This window comes from Poecilia reticulata, chromosome 11, assembly GCF_904066995.2.
Source record: "Poecilia reticulata chromosome 11, P_reticulata-male-v2, whole genome shotgun sequence".
Lineage (NCBI taxonomy): Eukaryota > Metazoa > Chordata > Actinopteri > Cyprinodontiformes > Poeciliidae > Poecilia > Poecilia reticulata.
The window spans coordinates 11,904,923-11,921,388 of record NC_088840.1 but is presented as its reverse complement, the minus strand read 5'-3'; the positions used below and the strand labels follow the sequence as shown (position 1 = coordinate 11,921,388).

General features: G+C 37.8%; 1 protein-coding gene and 1 pseudogene across 2 annotated transcripts in view; both read left to right on the top strand.

The window, feature by feature from the left end:
- The window catches only part of rapgef5a (Rap guanine nucleotide exchange factor (GEF) 5a), a 47,547-nt gene extending 36,673 nt beyond the window's left edge, over nt 1-10,874 (top strand). The window contains exons 12-26 of one of the 2 annotated variants that reach the window (XM_008421770.3): nt 2,079-2,157; nt 2,232-2,376; nt 3,794-3,885; nt 3,977-4,016; nt 4,121-4,199; nt 4,422-4,571; nt 4,808-4,905; nt 5,229-5,351; nt 6,017-6,195; nt 6,292-6,382; nt 6,472-6,522; nt 6,677-6,764; nt 6,854-6,918; nt 7,161-7,215; nt 8,156-10,874. In XM_008421770.3, the coding sequence (XP_008419992.2) occupies nt 2,079-2,157; nt 2,232-2,376; nt 3,794-3,885; nt 3,977-4,016; nt 4,121-4,199; nt 4,422-4,571; nt 4,808-4,905; nt 5,229-5,351; nt 6,017-6,195; nt 6,292-6,382; nt 6,472-6,522; nt 6,677-6,764; nt 6,854-6,918; nt 7,161-7,215; nt 8,156-8,274 (1,454 nt within the window). In that variant the 3' untranslated portion in view covers nt 8,275-10,874. The remainder of the gene's footprint in view (nt 1-2,078; nt 2,158-2,231; nt 2,377-3,793; nt 3,886-3,976; nt 4,017-4,120; nt 4,200-4,421; nt 4,572-4,807; nt 4,906-5,228; nt 5,352-6,016; nt 6,196-6,291; nt 6,383-6,471; nt 6,523-6,676; nt 6,765-6,853; nt 6,919-7,160; nt 7,216-8,155) is intronic. The other variant, XM_008421771.3, reaches the window with a different exon arrangement.
- A 3,839-nt stretch (nt 10,875-14,713) lies between these two features.
- On the top strand, nt 14,714-15,564 carry LOC103472269 (ladderlectin pseudogene; annotated as a pseudogene).
- The last annotated feature ends 902 nt before the right edge of the window (nt 15,565-16,466 follow it).

Below are 16,466 nucleotides of genomic sequence, written 5' to 3'. Positions count from 1 at the left end.
AAGCAGCAGATTACCACGATTAGTTCAGCACACACTTTTTATCCACCTTTTTCCCTTCTTGCTCACAAGAGATAAAATCCCCAAGGTCAGAACTGAATGAGTTATTCATTAGGGTACTGCTTGCGTGTGTGTGTGTGTGTGTGTGTGCACTGCGCCATTTGCAACTATGTGTTTGACTTTGTGCATGCCAGCGGGCAAACGCAGGGGGGCATATGTTCAAGATGAAAATGGATATTTATCATCGCACCAAGCCGAGAGAGTGTGAGCGTAGGAGGAGAGGAGTAGTAGGAGGAAATATAAACGGCAAGTCATGGAAAATGAAAAACGGGGCATGAAGAGAAAAAGGGAGGCTGTTGGAAGACTTGATGGAGCGGCCAAGCAGGGAGACTTGGAGAAGGAACAGACCTGGTGGAGAAATAGTTTTATCGATCGCAAAGTAAAGACGGCAACAGTGAAGCAAGTTAACAGCCTTTTGAAATATGACGGGGCCCTGTCAGACCCTAAAAGTGCCTGAAATATTTCTGTGAAAAAACTTGCAGTTTTATTTCTAAAAGAAGGACAGCTGATCAAATATTAATGCCACGGCCTGTGCTCAGTCTTCTATAATTGATTTCTGTGCTCTCTGCCTCACGTGGCCACATTTGGGTCACATTTTTCATTTTTTCTTTTGCAGGAAAACACTTTGACACCACACACATGCACACACACACACACACACACACACACACGTGAACACACAGAGTACTCCTACCGTACAACAATGGCTCATTACCCATGGGCGCTGAGGGCCATTTCCGTTTGATTCATACCCAATGATCACCTGCTGAGTCTCGCACTCTCATGATATCCCACTTGCACTTCAATCTGTTCTACTCTACCCGTGCTGTGATGAAAACACTTGAGTGTTCATGTTCATGAACAAGCCTGTAACTTCATGCAGCTGATCTATCTGATCAGCTGCATGATCTGATAGATCAGCTGCATGATCTGATAGATCAGCAGCTATCATCTATCAGCTATCAGCAGCTATCATCAGCTGCTGATGATATCATCAGCTGCTGTAGCTCTAAAGAAAACGTTTACAGCTACGTTTTCTTTCCACCGCACATATATTACCTAACAAGTTTCAGGCCCACAGCCTACACTTAAAGCCTCAGCTTCTACCTTTAAGATAATCCAAATATGCTTCCTTGAATACTTTGAATCTTCCTCGGTCATGTTATGAATACAAACACTATCCATAATAACAGCAGTAAAACCATCAAACATCTGGTACCTGAGTGAAATTTTCTAACTTGTATTCAGTTTGCAATTGGTGTCTTGTATGTGATACAGTGTAAACTACACCTTCTACATGGATCCAACTCACGAGATGATTCACTGTAATGGTTTCACAAAGAAGAGCTAAGGTTTTCACAAAGATTTGGGGAAATCTAGATATCTCAGTTTCTTCATGCCAAGCTGATCCTGATACCCAAAAAATAATAAGAAAAAGAAGTGAAGTTCTGGGAGGTTTTATTTGTCATGACTCATGCTATAATATTTGAAGTAACATTCATTCTTTATATCTGTAAGCTTTTTTTGGGCAATTGATTTGATTTCAACGCCCTTCATGGAGAAAACAAGTGTACTTCGGTAGTGACTAAGATGTTTCATCTGCTGATCTCAAGTGGAGAGAGTTCAAGCTTTACCATTTTAACACTTTAGCGAATGCTGATCTGTTTATTTCCAAGTCAACATTTAGTTTTAATTTATTAAATGTCATGTTGACACTTTCTGGCTCTTTTACCAGAGGATAATCAGCCAACAGAGTGGTTACTGGGATAATGATCATCATTACTGGTGTAGTTCTATTTTTTTTTCTTCCAGAAAGGAATGTTGCCTTTTGTGCAACATCTATTGTTTATTTTTTTATCTGCCAATCATTGCTTGGTCCTTTATTAATTTCATCAACTTCATAACAAATCAAAGGGCTTCAGGTGTCAGATGTTGTCTATTCTAAATGTTTAATAGCATAAAGGAAGTAATATCAGAGGTATTTAAAATGACTCACGATGATGATGTGCTTTGTGTTACAGAAATGCTGCTGGACGACTTCCTGCTGACCTACCTTGTGTTCATGTCCACTCATGACCTCTGTCAGGCACTGCTGGGACAATATCCTTACAGCATGCAAATCCCACACACAGACCCTTCACTTCTTGGTTTGTTGTCTCCTTGACCATGTTCACTTATAGCAGTGCACGCTGCAGGGGCCAGGAGGAAGGCAAAGACGCCCTCTTTAGGAAGCGCAAAGTATTGCGGCTCGTGTCCCACTGGAGCAGGCTTTACAAGGATTTCCTCAAAGAAGAGGAGCATGTCAGGAGCTTCATGAAGGTATGGCAGTCACTTCTAACACTTGCTTGTCAATGGGTTTCCATTTACACACCCTCCTTTTGATCTTAAGGTGTCCTTTTTTATCATAAGGTAAACTGAGGACTTTATTTGTGTGGCTTTTTTCTTTTTGCTGTTAAATGTTAACGTTTCTAGCTCTATAAAACCATCATGGATTGAAGGGGCATAGTTGTAGTTGTTGATCAGTAATGGAAATAACTAGCTCAGGTTTATTTATTAGCTGTAATAAGTAATAAGTGAGTTTACCAGAAGAATCTGACCGGACTTTTTTTTGGATCCTCCCAAAGGGGCAGCGAACACAGACTCTGTTACATCCACACACTCACCCCTCCACTTGCTTGTTCTTTCATAAACTGACTGCTCCTTTGCGCTCTCACGGGTTGCCATAGAAACCAGAGTGGTAGGATTGGCAAGGGTATCATTTTATGTGGAGTGCGTAACCCAGGTGATAGTTGCCTAGTAACAGAGGGATGAGAGGGAAGCTGGGATTTGCGGGGCTACGGAGGGTCAATGACAGTGATAAAGAGGTGTGTGCGTGTGTGTGTGTGCGTGTGTGTGCGTGCGTGTGTGTGCGTGTGTGTTTGCGTGTGTGTGAGAGAGAGCGTGTTGAGCTGTACAAGGTTATTATTAATTCTACACCATACACACATGTGAACATGCTTGCACTTTAGAGCATATTGGTTATTAAATCAGCTGCTCAGACTGGTAATGATGAGCTTAATGGTAGTTTGATTTTTTTCTGTTTCTTATTCTGATATTTTTTTGAACATCTGACTATTCTCACTAATTAGAAAGCTTGTATTGTTAGTTATGAAAATGAAACTTGACATGTTTGTTTGGGATCGCGGCGCAAAAAATTTCTATTCATGTGTGACCATGTGTGTCTTTGTTTGTTTTTATTTAATTAGATTTAAAAAAAAAAAAAAGCTGAAATAGTTCTGCATTTCTGATATTAATTGGTTTCGGTCAAAGTTCAACAATCAGAAAAATAACATTTTGAATTATGCAGTTGCTGTTGAGGAAAAAGCTCCTAAGATACTTTTAACTGAAATCGTTAGTTCATTCTGTCTGAAAGGATTTTTTTTATACTCTAAGAGACTTTTACTTGATATTCACATATATTTTTCACACTTTCACTAATTCCACATTAAAATGCCTCACAGCTGCAAAATAAAACCTCAGTATATCTCACAATAAACCAGCCTATGCCTACTGGAAGATTCAATACATAAAGCTAACACATATGGTGTCAGTTTGTTGCAAGTTGAGGTTTTTGTTGTTGTTTTTCTCACAACCCTGGCTATTCAGCATCACACTAACCCTTTTGGAAAAGACTAACTCTTCCTTTAATAAGTCCTGCTGTCATCAATGATCATCATCTTCCTGTTCTGTCTGTCAGACGCTGTACAGGTACGTCCTAGAGGATCTGTATGAATTCCCCTCGCTGGAGAAAGACCTGAAAGAGTTTCAGAAGCTTCTGCGTCGCAGACAGTAAGCACTTCTTGTCAAATGGGATCGATTTAAGTTTGTGCGTCTGGTTGCTAAATTCCTGCTTACTACTGTGTGTGTTATCATCTTGTAGCACAGTGGACGACTGCCCTCCCAACCAAAAGGTACTTAAAGTAAGCAGTTTCACATTTAAAAGTACATGAAGGTAAACTTAAAAGACGTCACATCATATTTAGAGGTTTTCAAAACTCAGTGGTTGTTGTTCTTTGCCTGTCAGAGTAAGCAAGCGTACCAGCAGATGAGCTTAAAGGAGAACAGTCTGCAGCTTCGCAATTCACCAGCGGACCAGAGAGAGGGTGAGTGAGACAAAAATACAAAACAGCTCAACATAATTATGGATAATAACAGAATTTTGATTTATGTAAATTTCCTAAACACAGACGGTTCCCGTCTTTGTCTCCAATTTTGCACTTAACATTAATCTAGTCAAGCGGTCCTCTTTGAACTTTGCTTGCGTTTTTTCCTGAAGCTCTTTGCTTCTTCTCCTTTATGGTAAATATTTTCAATCAATTTTCCAGTGATATGTTGCGTATACATGAGTCCTGACTCCTACCTAAGTGTCCACACACATCCTGCTCTGGAGGCTCGGGAGCTTCTGCGGATCCTGGGTCTGAAGCTGGACAAAGCAGAGGAGGACATGGTGCTGGCTGTGGTGTCGCATACCGGAGGTGCACAGTGAATTCACACTGTTTTTCAATAAATAAATGTTTCTCCTGAGATTCACTTACGCAAGAGTTTATAAAACCTTATGTAACTTCAGACCTAGTGATGATTTGCTGGATGCTTTGTGATCCACTATTTCTAGAACATACAAACCCAAATGGAACTTGACTTCTCTCTCCTTTTTTAGATTATCTTAATTATCATAATCATTTCTCCTTTTTTTTATTATTTGTCTCTGCAGAGCGGAGGATGTTGCAGCCCAGCGACTGTGTCTATTCAGAGTCTCTGACCCCACAGGGGAAGCTGGTGGCCTGTCACAGGGACCTCACTGAGATCTTGGTGTGTAAATATCCTTTTGTATTCATGAATCAATTTGTCTGTAGAGATGAATCTTAAAATAACAATGCACTTCCTTAGAACATTTTCTCCTTATGGTATTGTTACGTCCGCAGCGGTATGTTATAATCAGACATGGGAATGAATTTTCTGATTTTTTTCTTCTTTAATTCATGTTATAGAATAGTAATTAGGATCACTTTTATTAAAGCTTTAATTTATTCAGACGAGGAGACAATATTTAATGCAGTTTAAATAAAAGAGATTGTCTGTGTGTCTGACATTTCTTTGATTTATTTATTTTTTTTCTGTGTTTGTATTTGCAGCCTCCGCTTACGGACTGCGCCGAGTTGAGTAGGAGGCCGGTTCGTCTCTTAGGCATCAACACCTGGGATGTGGCTGCAGCGCTCACACACCTGGACTGGAGCCTCTTCAAATCCATCCATGAGGTATCTACACAGAAACATAAATGAGTTGCATTCAAGCATTTTAATGTATTTCAGATCAGATTGTGTCAAAAAATTTAAATAACTGCAAGTCTCACCACAATTGACTTTGCAAGTAATAATGTTTTAATTAGTGAAGAACAATTCCTACACTTTTTGTCAGAATTTATTTAAGGTTGCACAATATTAGGAAATCAGCAAAATTGTTGAATATTGACGATATTGGTAGCAATAAATTCACATTGACATTGTGATAAAGCTGACATCTTTACCTGCTTGGAATCTGGCGTCTGTGTCATATTTAGCATTAATTCATGACACTTTAACTCTAATACTGAATAAATATAGCATTTCTGCTCTTACCTTTGTGAGAAATATCAACGGGAAATATGGTGGACGGGATAAACTCCCACTGCAGTTGATGCTGACACAGAAAAAAGTTCCCAAGATACTAAAGATGAAAAAAATCCTGTCAATTGTTTTGTTTTGACATAAGAGAAAGAGACTTGTGGGAATACTGTGGACTCATTCTAGCTTTCATTGCAATATTCTGCAATAATTTTGCAATAGTAGGATTTCCTTTGTTTTTTTGTTTGTTTTTTATGGTCATGGCTCCTATTGATTCGACAATTAATTTATTTAAAATAATGTTTCCATGCGTCATGCAGCAGGAGCTGGTGTACTACACTCTGAGTCGCGCTCCTGGCTCCGGCCACACGGCGGCGCTCTCGGTCCTCCTCCAGCGCTGTAACGAGGTCCAGCAGTGGGTCATGTCCGAGGTGCTCATGTGTGTGTCGCTTAATAAGAGAGTGCAGCTGCTGAAGAAGTTCATCAAGATCGCAGCTCAGTGAGTGGACACAAAATGAAGAGCCGAAAACTAATTGGGAGCATCAAGATTCTGATTTTGTTTCCATTTTGTTTTGTTTTTTTCCTTCATTTGTAGCTGTAAAGCCCAAAGAAATCTGAACTCTGCGTTTGCCATTATAATGGGTCTGAACACAGCTGCTGTCAGCAGACTAAACCAGACATGGGAGGTAAGGATGTGTGTTGCTGGTCTTTGACTTAGATTTAGATGCAAACTCTGCGCTGGACAATTATTACATTCAAACACTCTTGTTTTCAGAAATGCCCTGGGAAATTCAAGAAGTTGTTCTCAGAGTTGGAGCTCATCACGGTGAGAACAGAGAGAAAGTGTTGCAGGCAGAGCTTCAAATGAGCTCCAGCATTTTTTTCTTTCTTTCTTTCTTTTTTGATAGACAAATCCTTAAATTTCTCCCCTTCTTTTCAAGCCTTCTAAAGCTTTTCTCTCTTCCTCCGACTCTTCACAGGACCCATCTCTGAACCACAAAGCTTATAGGGAGGCCTTCAAAAGGATGAAACCTCCTAAAATCCCTTTCATGCCTCTTCTCCTAAAAGGTATCCTCTAAATCCTTCACTCACACATAAATATAGATTTTAAAAACAACACTGAGTTAAACTTTAATATGCCTGTCCACTGCTTTTAGATATCACTTTCATCCATGAAGGAAATAAGACCTTCCATGACAACCTGGTTAACTTTGAGAAGCTGGTGAGTGAAGTCTTATGTTTTTGTAGATTAAAACATTTAAATCAAACATTACAGCAGATTATTTATTGAAAATACTTGAGATTGTTTTTCTGTAGATTAAAAAAAATTAAACTAAATCCTCCTTTGAAATGAATGACATGTAGGTGACAGAATATGTAGGATTTACCTTAAAAGATCTTCTACTTTTTCACAGATAATAATGAAGCTTTAGTGTTTGAATATATCCTCTCTCATTTCAACAGCATATGATAGCAGACACAGTGAGGATGATTCGCCACTGCCAAAGTGACCAGTCAGGTGTGTATCAGTATTTATGAATATTTGTTTTAATGGCAAAATAGATATAGAAAATAGAAAAAAAAGACAAAGTTAATTAGGATTTTGGATTCAAATTGAATCGTGCGGAGAGAAAATTGTCAGAACATTTTGGTTTCTTATCTGCTAAATCTGGAAAACCAACAAAAAGAAAAAACGTGAAACAGATATTTGTACTCAGATGTTTTTGGGCAGAGGAAGAGCCAAGTCAGTGTCTGGTATGTGGATCTACGTACAACAAAAAAAGAAAACAAACACTTCTTAAGAAGCAGGTTCCAACCGAGCATGCGGAACAGCTTAGATTTTCTTTTTTTTAAATCAGTGCAATGGATCAAAGTCATAATGTTTGTTTGTTTTTCCGCAATGACGGCTACTTCAAGAACTAAATGTTTTCCTTTGGCTCATATGCATGAAATGCTTCCTTGAGCACTCAAGATAACTTTTCTTTTTATGTTGCACACTCCCATGTAAAGTCAATAGGGAGTGGTGGCGTTGCAGTGTAATTTAATAATTATGATGAGTACGTCTCTAAACAGACCAGTTAAACACACAATATAAAACAGTGAATCTTTAAACTCATTCATAAGAAAACAAAGAATGAGAATCATGTACATATTTATTACTAATTATTTAGGATAATGCCTGTTTTATAAAACATAAAGTCAATTTGAGAAATGCGCCGTCTAAATGTGTAATGTTGTTTTGACGTTTGCTACTACCTGCTGCCACCTGCAGCTCAGTTAGAGCATTGCATCTGCACTGCTGATTTGGTTTTCTCTTAGTTACCAAGCAACAGTTTCTACACTGGCTTTTTGTTTTCGATTTATTTATTTTTATACATGTCCATTGAGCTTCACAGCGGGACGGCTTCCAGGAAAGACTCGTGTTTGACTTCAGCACATGTTCTCCGTCTGTCTCCTAGGCAATGAGGTTATCGGAGTGGACAGCGCGGAGGTGAGGGCGAGCGTTCACTACCTGCACATCATCGACAATCAACAGACGCTCTTTGAACTGTCGCACAAGCTGGAGCCGCGTGCTTAAGCGTAAGCCTGTGTGACAGTGGGGACGCTTTGTACAGCAAACTGTCGCACGTACACTGCAGCAAGATCACACAACCAGCAGTGCTGTGAGATGGACTGCAGTCTGTCGTCCAACACAGTCCACTCTCAAAAGGCTTTCATACACTCAACATGTGCTTGTGAAGGGTTTCTAACCTCCACACGCTCCCTGGGAACCTTCTGCAGAAACCGAATCCGTGCAGGAAGACGGAGAAACCGAGCTAAGCGTCGAGGAGGCTGTGATTAGTTTGTACAGTACCTGCTAGGCTGATTAGGCTTTTGTTTTGTTCTCGTCATCAGTTGGTTATTTTCCTATTCGTCAGGTGGAATATTCCTTTATTTTTGTGAATCCCACTGCTCCCATTGAACATCAACAAAGACTTGATAACCGCATCTCCATTTCAAACCCGAAAGCATTTAGATTTTCTTTTTTTTTTTTTAAACAAAAAAAAAAAATGTGCGTCATAGACTGTCCAATATGATTTCTATTGCATATCTCACACTTATTTTCACAGACATGCTATTAGGTTGTGCAGCCTTTTTAGTTATTGTGCAGGAATAACTAAAGCCAACTGGTTCTGGGTTTGAAAGCCTGAAACAAACCCTCGTACTCTCATCTCTATGATGTTTTATTGTGAATAGAAACGATTAGTTAGCTTTGTACATACTGTGGAGCTGACGGTTTTCAGTGCCAAGCCTTTCTGTTGAGCGCTGCAGCTCTCCTGTTCTGTTTGCCCCGTTAACAAGCATGACGTCCGTCCGCTCCTTGGATCATGTGAAGCCAACCTGACTCCTCGCAGAGATGCTTTCTGTCAAGATGTGCTATTGAACCTGGTCTCTATGGAAACAGTCCCAGCAGAGATCAATGTTTTTGCTCTTTTTTTTTCTTTTTTTTTTCTCTATACTTATATATCTTTAAGGTTTATTGTGTCGATGTCTTTTATTCGAAGTGCAGCACAACAGAACAGCTTTGTACCACTGATTCACTTTCATAGGAAGAAGACGGATAATTAATACCTACTGACTGAAAATAGTGTTTCATTTTGAAACGATCTCATTTATACTGTGAGAACTAATTCAGGACACTGACAGATTAATGGAACCAAAGGAAATGGATTTGAGAATTTTTTTTTCCAAGTCACTGTGGGGGAAAGGCTGACTAGATAATAACATTTTCTATTTTATGCCCGCACACAAATGCAGCACGAAAGCAGAAAGCTATTGTCTGACATACGGATCAACAAATCCTTCTTGTTGCTCATTGGTTATTTTATTACATTTCTGTAAATGCCTTCAGTTTGTTTTTTCCCCCTTCTTCTTGTCACTTCCTTGCAACAGTGCAGTGATATTCTAAATGTTAACTCAGACAAGCATTTGCTGCCTTTTTTGGACTTTTATAAGGTTTCAATTAGGGATAAAGTGCAATACTGTGAAGATTCTCTTACAAGTGTTCATTTGGATTTCAAAGAAAGAGATTTTTTTTTCTTTTTTCATGGTTGTTACATCAACAGGAGACATTTCCCCAAATTGTGCCAAATGTTTTCTAGGTTCATGGAGTGAAGAAATATTTCAAAATGAAAAGTTATCAGTCTTACTGTTACCATTATGATTTGGATCCATTTGGAAGCATTGTTGAGAGCTTTAAGCGCTTTATCTTAACAGGATAAGTCGATAAAAGTGAAAGATGTTGTTCAAGCGCTTATCGTTTAAGATTTACTTTTGGAAACTGAAACTATGCCGGTAAATCCGCTGGTTTGTTTTTGTTCTTCTAGAAATCGGTCGGGATAACAGCAAAAATTTTTACAATCGTAAATTCAGCGTAGTTATGCCCGAAACCTGTTAAACAGCGTACCAGCAACCTCTTGGTGTACTGAGATAAATCAATTTGAGATGTCAACTTTTTTATACGATAATCACGATTAAATCTTTAACAATATTACAAGCTTTGTTGTAAAAATGCTCCTGGTGACGCTCTCACAGCGAATAGTTGCTCAGACTTATACATCAGAGCACACATCTGAGTTCAAAGTAACATTCAAATGTTTTCTTTTTGGTTAGCATAGAGCCGTGCATGATGTACATACAGACACCCTTTGCTGATCATGTGTAAAGAAGTTAAGTTGGTTATTTATTAAAAACCTGTGTTTATTTATAGTGACTAAACGTCTTTGGTTTTTGTGCCATCCACAGTTTTTTTTTTTTTTTTTTTGAGGAGAGCAGGTGTGAGATTAATTAAAGCTGCAAAGCATCCGGGGGTCAAATACGTTTTGTGCTGTAATGTAGCCACTAGAGGGCAGCAGAAGTGCAATAAGTCTGTCAAACGTTGAACGGACAATACAACAGGAGGCTGTATTCAGTGTTTTATTAGCCGCTGTTATAGAAGTGTACAGTTCTGTTTTTTTAAAGCTGTTGTTCAAAACTTGTTTGCATGATTAAAAAAAAAGAAAAATACACAAAATTCACAATGTAAGAGTTTAAGGAAAAGGCTTTGTACAATTGTAATATTGTTTATGTGTAAATATGCCTATGTTTGGTATGTTATTTATCAGTTGTAAAATGGAAAAGAAGTGAATCACAAAGCAACTTGTCTCCTTGTCTTCTTCAAACCTCAGGCAACAGAAGTCTTTTTTTTTCTTAAAATGCAGCTTCATCATTCAAAATTCCATTGGAATTACAGCCTAGGTCAGGGGTCCCCAAACTTTTTCCTGAGGGGGTCACATAACTTTTCCCTTCTCTGGTGGGGGGCCGGAGTCAGTTTGTAACAGAAAAAGTGTGACAATTGTAGGAGTGCCTAAATGTAAGACTTTATTATTTTCCAGAAAGCACAATCAAATAACCCTCTCTGGGTTCTAACCAGAAAAAATCCAGGAAATAACGCTATTTATTAAATAAATACCGTATTTTCCGGTCTATAAGCCGCACCCCTACAGTTTTTTTTTAAACCAGTAACCGTACACAAATAAGCTGCAGATATCTCTGCCGCTCCAGGTTTTCCACAACACTGTAGCAGCAGCAGAGGGGGGCAGACACCCAAAATTTGAGTCATAACAGGTCAATTGAATATCGCATTTATTATAGTTGAAAAAGAAAAGTTGCCAAGTTTAGATTTAACTGAACTGATTACGGTGGTTTCCGAACCGTAACAGTAAAAGTGCTGATCCTTTGTGTCTGCTACTAGCATGTGCTAAATGAAAATGGGCTTTTTTTTTTTCTTCTTTAGATTTCAACAGCAGCTTGCATCTATTATTGTTGCACTACTGCCATCTATTGGATCCTAATATCTGTACCTCAAATTCTCATAATGTTCCCAGTATTATTTTAAAAAACTAAAAATCTTTTTCCCCTCAATGCTATTTAACTGATCAACAACATTCTCACATTTCAATTCCCTATTAAAACCTAATTCCGTTTTAATGGGCACTTTCTTCTTTTATTTCCAATTTTGACTTTATATGATCCTGCTAAAGAGCTCCCTGGTGGTTGAAGAAAAATCCACATATAAGCCACATGGTTCAAAGCTTAGGAAAAAAGTAGCGGCTTATAGTCCGGAAAATACGTTAAAAAAATCTAAATGCTCTCTGGTATTGTATTGGGGGCCGGATCCAGCCCGCGGGCCGTAGTTTGGGGATCACTGGTCTAGGTTGTGAGACGTTTACAGGTGAGTTGGTTCTTGACTCATTTGACATATTTTTTCCCCATTCATCTACTGAAATATCCTAATTGAAATACACTTTCCATGACTGGGCAATGTTTCCGAAGAGCCATAAATGAGACAATTATAAGATAATGAAATTAAACCTCTGTTAAAGCTTTTGACTTTCCAGTAGTATCAAAAAAGCAGTGTGTTTCAGATGGGGTTTTAAAATACACCCACAGGTGAGCCTCCAATTAACTCAAAAGTATAAACTTCTAAACTGACAGGAAATTACAAAATAACTTGCTATATTTTCTGGAATGTAGCAAATAAAAATGGTTTGGATAACTCCAACTAACCTAAAATGAGAAATGTTTGATCTGATTTAACTTCAGACAGTGGGAAAATGTTTTGCTTTTGTCTTTTTATATTGTGACAAGAGTCGGTAACTAGAATGTTAAGTAACAAATGGGGCGTGAAGGAAGTGTACTTTAATATCATGTCCTGCAATCACTGGGAACATTCCCAAAACTAAGGTAATATAAATTACATGGCTTGAAGGAAGTGACCTAAATATGATTGTCCTGGGGAAAATCCCAAAGGCCAAAGGAACTAGATTTTGTGTGAGAATGAAGGATATTCATGTTACAAGGTAGTAGTGCATTTTTGCTCTTTTGTTTTTCTATTTTTCTGTGGATCTTTTGTCCCGTAAAGATTTTATGATGTGGCTTCAATGCTTAACAGATTAAACCTGCAAGATGGAAAAATCTAATGACAGGGAATAACAGAAGATAAGCAAATGATAGTAAAGAACACACTACTAACCTTTAGAATAGTTCAAAGTGCATTTTAATGATACTATTAAATTTGCTCCTATATTTTCAATCATAATCACAATAATTTATAATAATTATTTTTAATAATAATTTTCAATCATAATCATTAATAATTAATTTTCAATCATAATCATAATCACAGGGAGACAACCTGGAAACCAGATCATTCACAGTGGAGCTCTGCTTCTCCCCAGGTCATCTCAGAGGCAACATACTTGTAGCAGCGACCTTCAAAGCTGAACCAGAACAAGGGACAGCCGCCATGCACCAGCTTCAGTTCCTGTACACCTGAAGGAGGCTCAGCAGCCAGAGCCAGACCAAACAGGAAGAGGAACCACATCATCTTGGAGCTCGATGCCTCTGATGTGGAGGGATCTGAAGATCTTGCTGAAGTTTTTCTGCAGTGATGGATGTAGAAGAGAATCCTGGAGAGGCAAACGGCAGGATGCTTCCTTTTATAGCACCAAGAAAGGGCATCTGCAGGGTTATATAATGATTAAAGGTTAATGCATCTATTAACATGCCCAACTGCACTCAGCACCACAGCTTTTTAGACATCTTTTTAAAAGTAACAGCTCACCAGAAAAAATGTTGGGTTAGCATTTTGACTGTAAAATCTCAGATTTGTTTATTAAAATAAATAGGAAATGCTTCATATTAATTAAACAAGAAAAACCAAAGCTCTCATCATTTTTCTTTATCAGGTTGTGATCATTCAGTACAAAGTGACGTTAGTTTGGAACAATGTGGAGAAATTTCATTCACATAAAAAAGTAATACAAAATGTGTGATCATAATTGTATATATATTGACAAAATTATCAGTAACATTAATTTTGCTTAGAAAAAGTGTCAGGTGTACCACACAGATATTGCTCAATCATAATTTCTTTGTTCTGTTCCTGTAAATGTTGTTCATTTACCAGGCAGCTTTATCTGTTCTGGTTTTACTGAGGATGCAAAAGTTCAAAGAGATAAGGTTGAGCCACATCAAACATGTTAAAAAAAATTTTTTTTAAGCCTCTGAGATGCATGGCTTTATTTACTGGGAGCATGTTGATGGGGGAGCAGTGGGGTTGAACGTTGGCCTGGGAGTTTGGATGGAAAGATAACTTTATTTGGTGAATAAGAGCAATCAGTTCAACAATCAAAACTACTCTATGTGTGTATGTATTAAAATACAAAATTAAAAATACAAATCAATAAAGGTTTGTTAAATAAACACTTTGTAAAAAAAATAAAAGAAAATATCATAGGAAACAAATAACCTCCAAAGCTATGCAGACCTATTGGGTGTTTTAATCTTAAGAAGTTAATATTAAGAGATTAATATAATCCCAAGGAAAGATGTAATGTGTCAACCCAGTCCTGCACACTCTACCTGCCCAGGTATCTGGGACTTTTTTTTGGTTGTTTCGGCTCCATTCTCGTGATCCTTCTCCAGTTCCACAGAAATCTTCTCTTCACTCCGACTGGTATCATCCTGTCCCTCTTGTACAACTCAGCGACCATGTCTGATAGTTAGCAACAACAAGGATAAACTTTATAGCACTATTGCAAAGAATGAATGATGTTAGAACAGAAATATAATATAAAACTGAGCTTAGGAAGAGCACTAAACACACAGGAAATGGATTACTGATTTTATTTGTGTTTCTTTTGAGCTGGTAGAAAACATATATTTATAGCTCATTAAAGTGTATTAAACTTACTTCAGAAAATGTTGATATTTGAAATGTCAAAATTAAACAAATATAACTTTGTTACAAACATATATATACAAACATATGTATTCAATGTTTGTTAGATTATGCAACTTTTTTTAAACAAACATTGCATAAATGTTTGAATAATTTCTCAATTGGTGACTATATTTTTATTACCTTTTATTCTTGTGTTTTTATGACATAAAACACTTTGAACTTGTTTTTGTTGCTTGAAGGTACCATGAAAATAAACTTAATACATTCATTGATTATCATTCTGTGTTAAGGAAACAAAAGAGTTCCGATAAGGCACGGCGTTTATGGGAAATCAAAACAAACATTAAAGTAGCTCATTAACAGGAACACAGTAGACGCCCTTTCTGACAAATATAAAAGAGAACAGGTGAACTCCTGTCTCTCCAGAACTCTCTTCAGCATCCATCCAAACACTGAAATCTCTCAGAATCAAGAACATCAGACTCCAAGATGATTTTGCTATTCCTCTTGTTTGGTCTCTCTTTGGCTGCTGTGGTTCCTTCAGACAGACAGGAGATGAAACTACAGCGGGGCGACTGTCCCCCGTTCTGGTTCGGCTTCAATGGACGCTGCTACAAGTACGTTGCCACCTTGATGACCTGGGCTGATGCAGAGCAGCACTGTCTGACCCAAGGAGCCAACCTGGTGTCCATCCACAGTCTGGAAGAAGAGAACTTTGTCAAAAGCCTGATCAGAAACTTTGATCACGCCGAGGGAATCAACTGGATCGGACTCTCTGACGCTCAGAAGGATGGAACATATTTCTGGTCTGACGGGTCTCGATTCAACTTCAAGCTGTGGAATGCAGGAGAACCAAACAACTATGGAGGATCTGAACCGTGTGTGCTCACCAACGTGGGCCCAACCAAGAGATGGAATGATAAAGTGTGTACAGACAAATACTCCTCTGTTTGTAAAGCTCGCCTAGATTTGCAATAGCTGCTGACAATGTTATTCTAAATCTGTTCAGCTGTTTTAAATGTGTTGATCATAAAAGATGCAAATGTTTTATATAATTTGTTTATAATTGGACCTTGCTTTATCACTCCTTATCAATACTTTTTTGTAGTGATGGGTAGATGAGGCGTCATGTATCGTTTCGACACATAGCAAAACTGTGTCGATTCTGTGTTGATACTGTGTCACTCAATACTGACACCTGCTGGACATTAAAAATTCCTACAGGCAACGTAGTGATTTGATGACCTAGTCTATACAATAAGATTTAAGTCTTCGTATTTTATTGAATATTATATATTGTATTATGTCATATCTTCAGTTAAATCTAAAATATATTTGATATACATTCAATAAAAAATGTGAACATGTACAATAAAGTGAAAATTGAAATGAATGTGTTTGAATGAGGATGCTTGTGGACTGTTTTTTCCCCCACAGATTTTTATTTTAAAAAAAGTTTTTACATTTTGAAATTTAGCCTGTTAAGCTTTTTTGACAAAATTTCTCCTGCTGTAGAAAAAAATTAAGTAAACATTACATTTACAGCGCGGAGACTGTTTACCAATGTCACGGTCAATCAGGACGCAGAACACTGTGAAAAAAACTGCACAAAAAAATCTGCAAAGCAGCGATACCGTGAAAGGTGAACCGCGTTATAGCGAGGGATCACTGTAGCTATATGAAATTTATAAAAAGCAATTGAGTAATTTGTAGAAAGGCTGTATATCTGAGTTTATCAAAATGTATCTGGGAGTTCATTCTTATGCCTGTCTATCAACATTGAAAAGGTGGATTTATTTAAATAAGACAGTTTTTCCCCCCAAGTATCTTTATTGGAATTTTACAGTTAAGACAAACCGTTTGAAAATTTAACAAAGAATGCCAGTAATAATAGAAGTTTGGTTCAAGTCACAATGAAATACACAACACAAAACAAGAACAACAAAATGTCTCTCACATTTGTAGTTCCAATGTAACCCATCGCATAATCTACACCTCATCCA